Source organism: Alligator mississippiensis, chromosome 2 (genome assembly GCF_030867095.1).
Source record: "Alligator mississippiensis isolate rAllMis1 chromosome 2, rAllMis1, whole genome shotgun sequence".
Taxonomy (NCBI): Eukaryota; Metazoa; Chordata; order Crocodylia; family Alligatoridae; genus Alligator; species Alligator mississippiensis.
In genome coordinates this window covers 231,501,786-231,514,431 of record NC_081825.1, presented here as the reverse complement: position 1 = coordinate 231,514,431, position 12,646 = coordinate 231,501,786, and the positions used below count along the sequence as shown (strand labels likewise).

Genomic DNA, 12,646 nt, shown 5'->3' with positions numbered 1-12,646 from the left:
ATCTCAAGAGCCCAAAAGCTTGCAGAAAAAGATATTTTTTTTGCAATGTCTCAGTTGGTCTAATAAAAAGTATCATTTTGGAACCAGGAGTTCTAGTTTATTGCATTTCTTTTTGTCTTAGACCAACACGGCTACTACATACATCCCTGAAACATGGAAGATGCCAAATTTGAGCCAATTTTGGATTATAAACTTAACTTCTATACCTCCCTGTCTGCCATGTGACACCACCAGGGAAGAAATCCTGCTTGATCTACACAACAAAGAGCAAGCTCACAAAGAGACTCTCATGGGCCCAGAGGGTCAGTTTTCCAGCTTCTGCTTCCTCTGTGCAAAAATGAAGTTTATTTCCTGCCTACAGGGACTTTTTACCGTCTTGAACTTTCCCTGAGCCTGAAGAAGAGCACATGAGCCCAAAAGCTTGCAGAAAAAGAGAAAAAAATTGCAGTTTCTCAGTTGGTCTAATAAAAGGTATTTTGGAACCAAGAGTTCTAGATTTTTGCATTTCAAGAATGTGAGGCACCCAGTTCCTCAAGGACCCCACGCTTCCACCCAAACACACAGTCTGCGGAGTGAATCCATCTCTGCTCCAGAAAACAGGTCAGAGCAGGACACTGGCCACCTGGAACTGGCTGCCACATGAAACACAAGATGCCAATACACTCAGTAAAGCACATTCAAAATCAGAGAAAGCCATTTTTAAACAGTGGGCCCAAATGTAGTGAGACCAGGCTCTAAATTGCAGATTATATGCATTTGAGTACCACACTTCTGTTTCTCTCTCCTCTCCCCCATTAATTTCTCACCTGCCTTGTCTGCAAGTCATGATACTGCAGTATGAGCCTAGTGTTGACACTGTGACTCCATGTGTTCCCCAGTGCTGCTATCATACACCCAGATTCCATCTTCCTGCTCCCAGGTGCTCCTGAAACTAAAAACAAATAGAAATATTCAGTCCAATCTGCCATGACTGCACCCAAGATACGTGTTTGCTGAGCAACCATTACCAAGTTTCCCAGTTAATTCCATGAGCTAAGCGATCATCTCTCACATGTAAATTTAGCTCACATTTTCAATTGCCTGAACTCTGCTTTCCTGCTTTCTAGGTCCCAGTTTCCAAGGGCTAGGAAAACAAGGAAGCAGATTAGCAAAAAGAAGTTCTTAAAAGGAACAATAAAGAATGAGGTTTATGGGGCATAACTGTGGAGCCAGCAAAGATGGTAATCATGTCTCTGATCTAAGAATTAAACAACACTCCATACTACTAGACATTTGACAGATTCTGTAAAACTTGTAGAGCAGGGATGAAACTGGCCCTCTAACTGGAAGCACAGTTTTGGTATCTTCTCAATCATGTGAACTTTCTATAACCTTTAAGGAAAATACTTTTTGCATACTCTGCTCTGATCAGCAATGATAACACAGGCGAAGGCATTTCCAATAATGCAGCATGACCTGGCTTGCTAAACTACCATTCCACCTTATTTTTCTAACACTAAAATTGGAGACCTACCTATAAATGCTGGCAAAAGCCTCAGGCTTTTCTCTCTCGAATACCATGTTCCATATAAGATGTAGACATAGAAGGCTGATTTTTTTTTATTCCAGGTGATACTTCAAGAACAGAAAAATGTGGATAAATTGAAGGAAATTCAGAGAAGAACATCAAAAGTAATTAAGGAAGTAGATGGAACGGATGTATGAGTAGAGAGAGGAGCTGTTGGAGGTCATCCAAAAGGGAGAAACTAAGAATATCGGACTGAATCCAAACAAGAGAAAATTAGACTGGATGTCAGGAAACTTCCTGACACATTAGGTGGCAGGATTGAGTCAAATCTAAATTTGGACAAAGGTTTGGAAAATAAACTGTGGAAGAATCCTACACTACCCACCAGGGTATGTACCTTAATAGATTTTTTTCCTTCAACTTCTGTGCTGATATGCACAAAAAATCCCTAAAATGACCTCCACAAATATGCACACAGCCATAGTGTAGAGACCCAGTTCATCACTTCATATTTCAAACTAGGAAATAGAAGGTGCAGTGAAAAAACAAAAAGAGTAGATATTATTCTCCAAATAAAATTCCAGACTAGTCAAACATTTCTGTTAAAACAATCCATAGTAAAAATGGTTAATGTTCTCATTTAAACTTTGATAATTTATTCTGGTTTATTTATTTGCTAAAATGCAAAGGGATGTTGACATCTCAGCTGGAGCCACTGGTTCAGCCTGTCTGCAAACTCAGGAGCAGCCCCCTCTATCACATTTCTATTTGTAAAGCAAAAAACAAGAAACCAAACTAGCAAGTGGTGAGCTGAGCTAACATGGCTTTGCAGAAAATTTAAGGATGATGACAGCTGTTAGTATTTACCTTCTCCTCAAACAATACCAGATAACAAGAGATGCATCAGAGGCAGGAAAAAGAAAACATCAGGAAAATATGTTAAAATTCAAATATTCTATTAACAATTCTTATATTTACTGTCAGTCCAAATACTATTTATTCATTAATGTGCTCTTAAAAGGAGGCAAACAAATATAAACAGCAGAAATATAGTACAGGTTTCCCACATTTTATGCTGTACATGTGTTCCTGGAAAATGGCACGTAACTCAAGTTTGCATAAAGGGAACCCACTTTACAATGGGTTCTGAGACCTCGACTGAACTGACCCCCAGACCCATTTTTACCACTTTTACAAGACAATTTTGGTACTCACCAACTGCAGACAGTGCACACAAGCAGAGGGCACTATCATAATGGGGATGGGAACTACAGAAACACGTGTCGCAGATAACTAGCAAGGAGCACAGGTCCACACAGGAGACTATATTTTGGTGTACTTCACTCCCACAATGCACTGCACAAAGCAGCTAAATGCAGGCTTCCACCACAGTGATCGCATAAGAGTGAATTTACCTCACATATAACGAAATTTTGGTATAAAAAGGGTCATTGCGTAAGAGCGAATTCGCACATACAGAACCTGCATAAAGCAAGGGAAACCTGTAATGCCTTTCAACAAAGCAGCAATAGAGTATCCTACACAAGCCAAATGGGCTTTCAATGGAGGAACATGGGCTGCTTACAGACATAAAAAACCCACAAAAAATGGCACTTTAAACGCCACACTCCCAGTGTATGCCCAGAAGAGGCATCACGTTAGTTGGACGTGGTTCACCCAATACCTGTACAGACTGGGCACTTTAGTGGGGCTTTTCTTGCACTTTTATCTAATAGCTGACTAAATCAGCGATTAGACAGAAGTGCCAAAGAGCCCTGCTGAAGTGCCCAATCTATACAGACATTGCAGAGCCAGATCGAAATAATGCGCAGGCACGGAGACCATCTTACTACCCTAAAAGGCTTATGTAAAACCTACATAAATCACTTGGATAAATCAATGATCTATTGGGCTTTGGATGAGGCCCTGAAATTTTTGGGGTCCACAAAAATGAATGAGGAATCTGATCCAAGGCAAGAGTTGGATGTGGATATAAACTCTCCCTAAGTTTACTTTCCTTCCCTCATTGTAACCAAGCACCTACTCTTGTCCAGAACAATATCTTTTCTGGTTTGGAGACAGTCTATAAGAGCACTAATATTGTGACGAGGATTGCTTTTCTTTCATTAAAATGAAGGGATGAATGAGCTTATACACATCAAGCTTCCACATGGATAAGTGAATCTGGTAGCATCAAAAAGGAAGTTGCAGCATCAAATCTGTAATTGTTTAACCAACATGAATTGAAAAGGTATATGGGCTGACAACAGCTTCTCTTAATCTCTTCCTCCAATGCAGTTTGCCAGCTGGATAAAGGAGAGTAGTTAAGTGTTAACAACAGAGGACTAGGTGATCTAAGTTTCATCTCCAGCTCTGCCAGTGACCCTTTTAGTAACTTGGAGCAAGTTATTTACTATAATTCATTAAGATTTGCAAAGTGTTTAGAGATTATTTTATAAAGCACAGAAATACTCTGAGATGATTATTCTAGAAGATTTAATGTGAATGACAGGAGCAAAAGGCAGCCTAAAGACTTTACAGCTCTCTTTTAGTCACGTGGAATAAGGCTGAGGCCCTCATCCAAGCCATTATTCCTTTCTTTTCTTCACAGCTAGAAATGGAGAAGAAGCCCAAAGCTGAAAGGCAGTCAGATGTGAGCTCTTATTTGGCCTGTCATAGAGGTAGCAGCTAGCTGTGAAGTTCAGATCAAAACCTTCCTAAAGTTCTGTGCCTCTGTTACTAGATAATATATGAAATAAAGTCTGGACTTTACAAAGTAGAGATGGCAGCTGAGCTGGGCAGTGAAATGGTTAACCATTTAGGGCCCAAGTGGAGGAGACATCACACCATTACTCTTCCTGAACCTGCATTCATTCCAAACCTAAAACTCCTATGCATGTCAACAGGAGCTCTGGAGGCACAAAGAATGCAGGATAAGGTTCGTGGCAATTTAAAAGGAAGCAGGCAAGCTAATTGCTGTGGCCTCAATTGTATCAGGCTGTGTCAGCACCTGTCTGAAAGAGGACTGTTTGTGTGACCCACTTCCAGGCAAACTCTCTTCCATGAAGCTATTTAAATTTATGACTCTGGTGCAAAGTGGTTATTAAAGCCAGAGCAAATTTATGGCACAACATTTTTACAGGGTGCAAAAGAATGCCTTGCAGAAAAGGTTTCCATTTTAAAGAGATACTCTGGGTCTTGCTGTAATTTTAGGCATTAAGTAAGAAACAGAAAGGAACCTTGCAAGTGGTGAGCTGAGTTGAGGGGGGAATAGTCAGCTTTACAGAGGTTCATGAACAGTGGCAGCAGATATTCTGTCCCTTCTCCCTACAACAAACACTAAGAGACAGCAGGAGAGAGGAAATGACAGGAAAACAGATTGCAGTTCAGATATTCTGTTAAAAATGTCCTCTTAGTTTTTATTTAAAATATCTTTAAATCTTGAGTGAGCTTTTAAACGGAAGAGAACAAACGATATTGCATTCACACCTTACCCACATATTCTGTCTCTCTCTTACACCTCCATCTCCAGTATTTTCATATCTAGAGACTTCTGCGTCAGATCCGCTTGGCACTGTGACCAAAGAGACCATCGTCAAGAACAGAAGGGAGATTGGTAATGGATAATCTGGTGCTCCTTCGGCTGGAGGTTATTCATTCTAATCCAGCTCAAGTTCAATAACATGTATAAATGAGTGGCTGGCTCCAGTCCAGATCACAAAATCCCAAGAACTTGTATTAAATGGCCTTTTTGTTGGCAATAGCTGCATGGAGGCCAAAGAATGGATGAGGATGAAAAATGTAATGCCTTTCCCTCCATAAAAGGGGAAAGCCATTCCATCTCACAAGAAATGCAGTCCGTGGGCAAGAAAGCCCCCTTAGCTGAACAAGGAACTGTTGGACCTCATTAAACTCAAAAGAGAACCCTACACCAGTTGGAAAACAGGAAGCATCACCAAAGAGGACTACTCAGCACTCTCCCACACCTCCAGAGAGCAGTCCAGAAAAGCGAAGGCACAACTGAACTCAGGCTAGCTACAGGAATCAAGGACAACAAAACGTCCTCCTTCAGATACGTGGGAAGTCAAAAAAAAGAACAAAGATAGCACTGGGCCCCTGAGAGACCTAATGGGGCAACTGACATCCAACATTCAAGAAAGGGCCAATCTTCTAAATGACTTTTTCGCATCGGTTTTTCATCCTCCCAAGGGGATCACACTGTCAGAAATGACACAAACCATTCTAGGAGCGGGTGACAGGCCCAAAATTGATGTGGATCAGGTGAGGGAACACCTTGAGAAACTGGACATTCACAAGTCCACGGGCCCAAATGGAATGCACCCAAGAGTCTTGAAGGAGCAGGCAGACATCATTGCATCCCCCTTGGCAGAGATATTTGAAAATTCATGGTGCTCAGGCAAGGTCCCAGAAGAGTGAAAAAGAGCCACTGTGGTCCCTTATCTTTAAGAAAGAGAGGAGGGATGACCTGGGAAATTATAGACCAATCAGTCCGATGTCTGCCCCTGGAAAAGTCCTGGAAATAATTGTCAAGAAATCCATCAACACCAGTCTAACGGAAGGCAAGCATCTGAAAGCCAGCCAACACAGCTTTGTGACTGGCAGGTCTTGCCTGACTAACCTAATCTTCTATGACCAAGTAATATGTGCCCTGGACAAGGGAAATGACGTGCATGTCATATATCTGGATTTCAAGAAAGCCTTTGACCTAGTTCCCCATGATGTCCTCCTGGTTAAGCTGGGGAACTGTGGCCTTGATTATCTTATGGTCCAATGGCTAGGTAACTGGCTACAGGGTCGGCCCCAAAGAGTACTAGTTGATGACTAGCAAATCAGCGTGGCACAGGATGACCAGTGGAGTCCCTCAGGGCTCGGTACTTGGGCCAGTACTCTTTAACATCTTCATTAATGATTTGGATTCGGGAGTCAGGTGTGAACTGGCAAAGTTTGCGGATGATACCAAATTATGGGGGAGGGCAGTCACACTGGAGGACAGGCTGGGGATACAGGCTGACTTGGACATGCTCTCAAGGTGGACTGACCAAAACCTGATGGCCTTCAATGTAGAGAAGTGTAAGGTGCTGCACCTCGGTAGAAAGAACCTTCAACATACTTACAGGCCCGGCACTGCTATGCTTGCTAGCACCATGACTGAAAGGGACATGGGGGTCTTCACTGACCACAAGATGAATATGAGCCACCAATGTGAAGCTGTGGCTGGCAAACAAAACCAAACTATGGTCTGCATCCACCGATGCATCTCAAGCAAAACCAGGGAAGTCATCCTCCCACTTCACTCGGCCCTGGTGAGACCACAGCTGGAGTACTGCATCCAGTATTGGGCCCCCCACTTCAGGACGGATGTGGAAGAGCTTGAGAGAGTCCAGAGGAGACGCGTATGATCCAAGGCCTGGAGGGCAGGCCATACGAGGAGAGGCTGAGGGACTTGGAACTCTTCAGTCTGGAAAAGAGAAGGCTGAGGGGGGGGTTTGGTGGCAGCCTACAACTGGGGTGACGCATAGGGGGTGCATGCAGGTGCATGTGCACCCCCTGCGTGTGGCGGTGCATCCCCTGCAAAAAGGGAGTCACTGTTCGCCATCCTGCTGCCAGTACCACCGCTGATGCCTGCGGGTGGTCACTGACCCATGGTCCCTCTTATATAATTGTAGGCATGAACGATGCATGCTCCCGGCGGCTAGGCCCAGGACCTGGGAGAACACCTGTTCACCAGAGCTCCCCAAGAGATAACAAGGTCTAACAGCCATAAACTCCAGGAAGGCCTATTTAGACTAGAAATAAGAAAAAAGTTATTTATGGTGAGAGTGTCCAGGGTCTGGAACAAACTGCCCCAAGAGGTGGTGCAAGCACCTACTCTGGACTCTTTCAAAAAACATGAGGATGTATTTCTTGCTGGTGTCACTTGATCCCAGATGACTTCCTGCCTATTGGGGGGGGGGGGGGGGAGGCTGGACTCGATGATCTCATGAGGTCCATTACAGCCCCTAATATCTATGAAATCTATGAAAAGCCTTTTGGGGGTCTAGGTACATAATGTTGCCCTTTTATCCCATGTCCAGGTGGCAAGAAACCTGTTCATAGAAGGAGATGAGATTGGTAAGACAAGACCAATCTGTTCAGAATCTTACCCTCAATGAGTGTATCACACGTAGATTCTTTAATGAGTTTTTCCAGGATTTTCCCTGGGATGGAAATTAGGCTGATTGGCCTATAATTGCCCAGGTCCTCTCTCTTCCCATTCTTGAAGATGGGCATAATGTTGGCCCTCTTCCAATCCTCAGGGATCTCCTTTGTGCCATGATTTCTGAAAGATTTTTGCCAGGGGTTCTGCAGTGACCTCAGCCAGCTCCATCAGCACTCTCAGGTGAAGTCCATCTGGTCCTGCTAACTTATAAATGTCTAGCTCTTCTAGTTGGTTTTGCACCACTCAGCATCTACAGTGGGAAGGCTATTATTCCCACCATGCCCCTGTGATCCTTATTTTGCTTGTCTTTCCCCTTGCTCTGGTGAAATACCGAAGCAAATTGGGCATTCAGGAGTTCAGTTTTTTTCCTGAGTGTCTGTTACCAGCTGTCCCAAGGCATTAAGCAGGGGCCCCACGCTTCCATTTGTTTTCTTTCTGATCCCTACATACCTAAAGAAGGACTTCTTATTGTTCTTGGCTCCCTTGGCTAACCTAAACTCAGTCACCACCTTAGCTTTCCTAATCATTTCCTTACAAGTGCAGACCACTGTTGTATAGTCCTCCTTGAGGACTGTCCCTAGCTTCCACTGTGTGTATGCCTCTTTTTTCTTTTTCAAGAGGACCGTGATGTCCCTATTGAGCCAAGAGGGCTTGCCAGCACTTCTGCTACCTTTCCTCTTCATGGGAACAGGTTTTTTTTGTACTTAGAGGATTGTGTCCTTGAGGAACGACCACTCTTCATTCACCCCATTCGCCTTCTTTCCCTGGTCCGTTATTGCCTCCCCTACTGTGCCCTGAGCCCATTGAAGTCAGCATTTTTGAAGTCCAGGTCTTCAATCCTGCTAGTTGATTTGTCAACCTTGCGGCAGACAGTGAACCTGATGAGCTCATGGTCACTGCTGCACAAGCTACCTTCTATGTTCAAGCCACACACCAGATCATCTGCTTTGGCCAGGACCAAGTCTAGGAGAGTGGTACCTCTGATAGGCTCTCATACTTCCTGGGTCAGAAAGAGCTCCTCGATTGTGGGCAGTGGGGTCCCGCAGGGCTCGGTCCTTGGACTGATACTCTTCAATATCTTCATTAGCGACTTGGACGAGGGAGTGAAGTGTGCTCTGTCCAAGTTTGCAGATGACACAAAACTGTGGGGAGAAGTGGACACACCGGAGAGCAGGGAACAACTACAAGCAGACCTGGACAGGTTGGACATATGGGCAGAAAACAACAGAATGCAGTTCAACAAGGAGAAATGCAAAGTGCTGCACCTAGGGAGGAAAAATGTCCAGCATACCTACTGCCTAGGAAATGACCTGCTTGGTGGAACGGAAGTGGAAAAGGATCTTGGAGTCCTAGCGGACTCCAAGATGAACATGAGTCGGCAGTGTGACGAAGCCATCAGAAAAGCTAATGGCACTTTATCGTGCATCAGCAGATGCATGACGAACAGATCCAAGGAGGTGATACTTCTCCTCTATCGGGTGCTGGTCAGACCGCAGTTGGAGTACTGCGTGCAGTTTTGGGCGCCATACTTCAAGAGGGATGTGGATAACTTGGAGAGGGTCCAGAGAAGGGCCACTTGTATGGTTAAGGGCTTGCAGGCCAAGCCCTATGAGGAGAGACTGGGGCACCTGGACCTCTTCAGCCTCCGCAAGAAAAGGTTGAGAGGCGACCTTGTGCCTGCCTATAAGTTCATCACAGGGGCACAGAAGGGAATTGGTGAGGTTTTATTCACCAAGGCACCCCTGGGGGTTACAAGAAACAATGGCCACAAGCTAGCAGAGAGCAGATTTAGACTAGACATTAGGAAGAACTTCTTCACAGTTATTGTGGCCAAGGTCTGGAACGGGCTCCCAAAGGAGGTGGTGCTCTCCCCTACCCTGAGGGTCTTCAAGAGGAGGTTAGATAAGCATCTAGCTGGGGTCATCCGAACCCAGCACTCTTTCCTGCCTATGCAGGGGGTCAGACTCGATGATCTATTGAGGTCCCTTCCAACCCTAGCATCTATGAATCACAGTTAAGAAACTACATGACCGATCCGACCTAGCTGAGTGTTCCTCCCAATCTGTGTCCGGGTAATTGAAGTCACTCATGATAGCCAAGTCGCTTGCATGCGCAGCCTCTGTCAGTTCAAGAATCTTCTCAGTATATATTGACAACGTGCTTCCCTACCATTGCAGTGGTAGGGCACTAGAAGTATTTTTTACCTGAGGCATATTAGAGGGTGTTTTTGGGGCACAGGGCATTATGCCTTCTTGTAATGCAGGTTGGAAGTATAATTTGGGGGATTCCTTAAATGATTATGAATACAGAGGATTGGACTCAATGTCTCAACAGGCCCCTTCCTCCTCCTTTGTTCACTATGTTTAGTCTTGCTCTTAGGTCCCTCTGTGGTCTCTGCTGAGGTTTAAAAATCTTTTCCCATAAGACATGGGAAGGCATCTATTAACAAGTTTAGGCTGAGATGTGCAGAGGAAAATAATCTCCCAGAATATCAAATCTGTACAACATGGCTGCAACACATTACTAAAAATGAGATTTTTTTAAAGCACAGAAAATATTTTACAAAGAATCACCACTCTGCTCAACAGAACGAACACACTCTTCATTAAGAATGAAAGTACTTTTCCCCCTTGCATAGGCAGTTGTGGTTCGCTGGTAGAGCATGCAAAGGCCACTGCTTTTCACTTGTATTATACTTAGCCTAGCTTTTTTGTACATATCTCTAAAGACTGACACCAGAAGTTTCCCCCTCTCCCCCAAGCTTGACTCTATTTAAAAAGTACGGATATAAAAATATCTAATGGTGGAAAAACCCATCAGACAGTTAAAAGACAAAAAAATCCCCATAGGACCAGCTTCTGTATACATTAACTAACCATAGTGCCCTTCAAACTCCCACTCACTGACTTCTGCCATTTTCAACTCTTCTCAGTTTGTTCTTTGGTCCGTTGGTACGACTATGTCTGTTATATGATATAGTCTCTTCTGCCAGTACCCAGGTAATTAATAGGCAGTGGGTAGGTCAAAGAGTGACTAATACACATGGGTCCTTTATTTATAAAGCACAGACACTTAAAAAAACTGCCCATTTCGTATCACCTGCACAGGGCCAAACAAACGTGCTGTGAGACACTGGAAGACACCTGGAGAGACCTAGGTAATCACCAAATACAAAATGCCAATGTCTTACAAACAGATACGTAAAAAAATTGTCTTCTGTTACACCCATATAGCCCTACTTAGGCCAATGGCTTTTATCTATATACAATTGACAGCAGAATTTGCCTCCCCTTAAAAGATCTGCTAATGTTTGATATATTTTCTGCGATTTCTTTCCATCTGTTTTATTACTTCAGACATTTTCAGGGAAATGAGATGCTAGTTATTTCAAGTACAAGTCAGGATGACAAACGCACCTTCTTACCAAATGTATTTTCTCCTTACGGGTGTGCAGGTTGAAACTGGCAAATTTACCAATACAAATAAGCTAGAACTAGAACTGCCTAAAAATGGAAAGATTTCTTTAGAAAAGCCCCTTTTCATTGAACAAATATTTTAGCCAAAAGCAGATTTTTTTCAGATTTCTGAAGCAAACAATGAGGTTTTCATTAGGAGTTTCTGAAGTGGGCCCTATTCGATTTGGATTTGGCCCGAATCAAGGATAGTGATTCAATTCGATTCGATTAGTTGTCCTAATTTGGTTCAGCTGAATCCGACTCTGAAGAGTCATTGCTGATTTGGAGAATCAGTGATTCGGACACAGACACAGCTTTAAAAGTGTTTTCTATATAACTTCAGGTAGTAGGTATGGCTCATGAATGTTGTGATGCTGGGCCACATGGAACATCCCATAGGAGTGCAGGGAGGGGGCCCTCCATGTGCCCAGTGGCGAACCCAGACGTGGACTGGAATTACTTCCAGTCCACGTCCGGGTCTGCCGGGGAGCACACTGAGGGGCCCCCCACGCCTCCCCGGCTTGGTGATCAGCTACAGGGGGACCCTAGGTGCCCCCCCCAACCCAGGAGGCACTAGTCACCTAGTTGGGGAGGGTGCAGCAGGGGGCCCCTGGCGCGCGCCCCGTTGGACCTGGAAGCACTTCTGGTCCACTTCCGGGTCTGCTGGCAAGCACACTGGGGAGCTCCCCGTGCTTCTGTGGGACACTTCACGTGCCCCAGCATCGCAGCACTCATGAGCCCCTGCTACCTAGAGGTATGTAGAAAAAACATTTAAAGCTGTGTCTGTGTCTGAATCACTGAATCTTTCCAAATTGATTCAGTGGGTTCTGATTCGATTCGAAGAGATTAAAGGGTCCTCTGATTTGATTCAGATTCAGAGATTAGGCCACCAAATTGGGCCGAATCACCACCAAATCGAATCAGGGACCGAAGCTTTGCACAGCCCTAGTTTCCATGTCCTTTAGTGAAAGGTCAGGCATTTCCATAGACATGAGATACTTTACAAACATTTTCATGTATTCAAAATCCCAATTTTCAGTTAAAAATGGCTTCAATTGAAACTAGAGAATGAACAATAGAAAAAGAAAATTCCTGCACATGTTATACAATAACTGAAGAGCTCATGAAAATCTATTCCACTTCAGAGAAAGAAGTGTCAGCTAAGCTCCAGTTACAGAACCCTTATTTCTGAATAGGAAAGAGGCAACAAGATGCAGCTGGATTGCACAGCTGCCCAGTTGGCATCTGAAGTAGCAATGTAATTCATTTGGGATCACAGTCTGAGAATGAAAGGTTCTAATGTCATTTTATAGTCATTTTTATGTTATTTTGATTTATTATTATATAATGTCATTTTATTATTTTCATTGTGATAACATGTAGAGCCCCCAGAAGCATTGTATGAGGCACTTTACAAACTTAGAACAAAAGGACAGTCCTCAATCCAAAGAGCTTTACTGAATC

At 43.9% G+C, this 12,646-nt stretch overlaps 1 protein-coding gene across 20 annotated transcripts in view; it reads right to left on the bottom strand.

Moving 5' to 3' along the window:
• RAD51B (RAD51 paralog B) overlaps positions 1 to 12,646 on the bottom strand; it is a 700,041-nt gene that overhangs the window by 248,447 nt on the left and 438,948 nt on the right. For all 20 annotated transcript variants that reach the window (XR_009460145.1, XR_002086863.2, XM_019476911.2 and 17 more), the window contains one exon: positions 807 to 931. Coding sequence is in view for 18 of the 20 variants with exons in the window: in XM_019476911.2 (XP_019332456.1) it covers positions 807 to 931 (125 nt within the window). In the remaining 2 variants the exon portion in view is untranslated. The remainder of the gene's footprint in view (positions 1 to 806; positions 932 to 12,646) is intronic.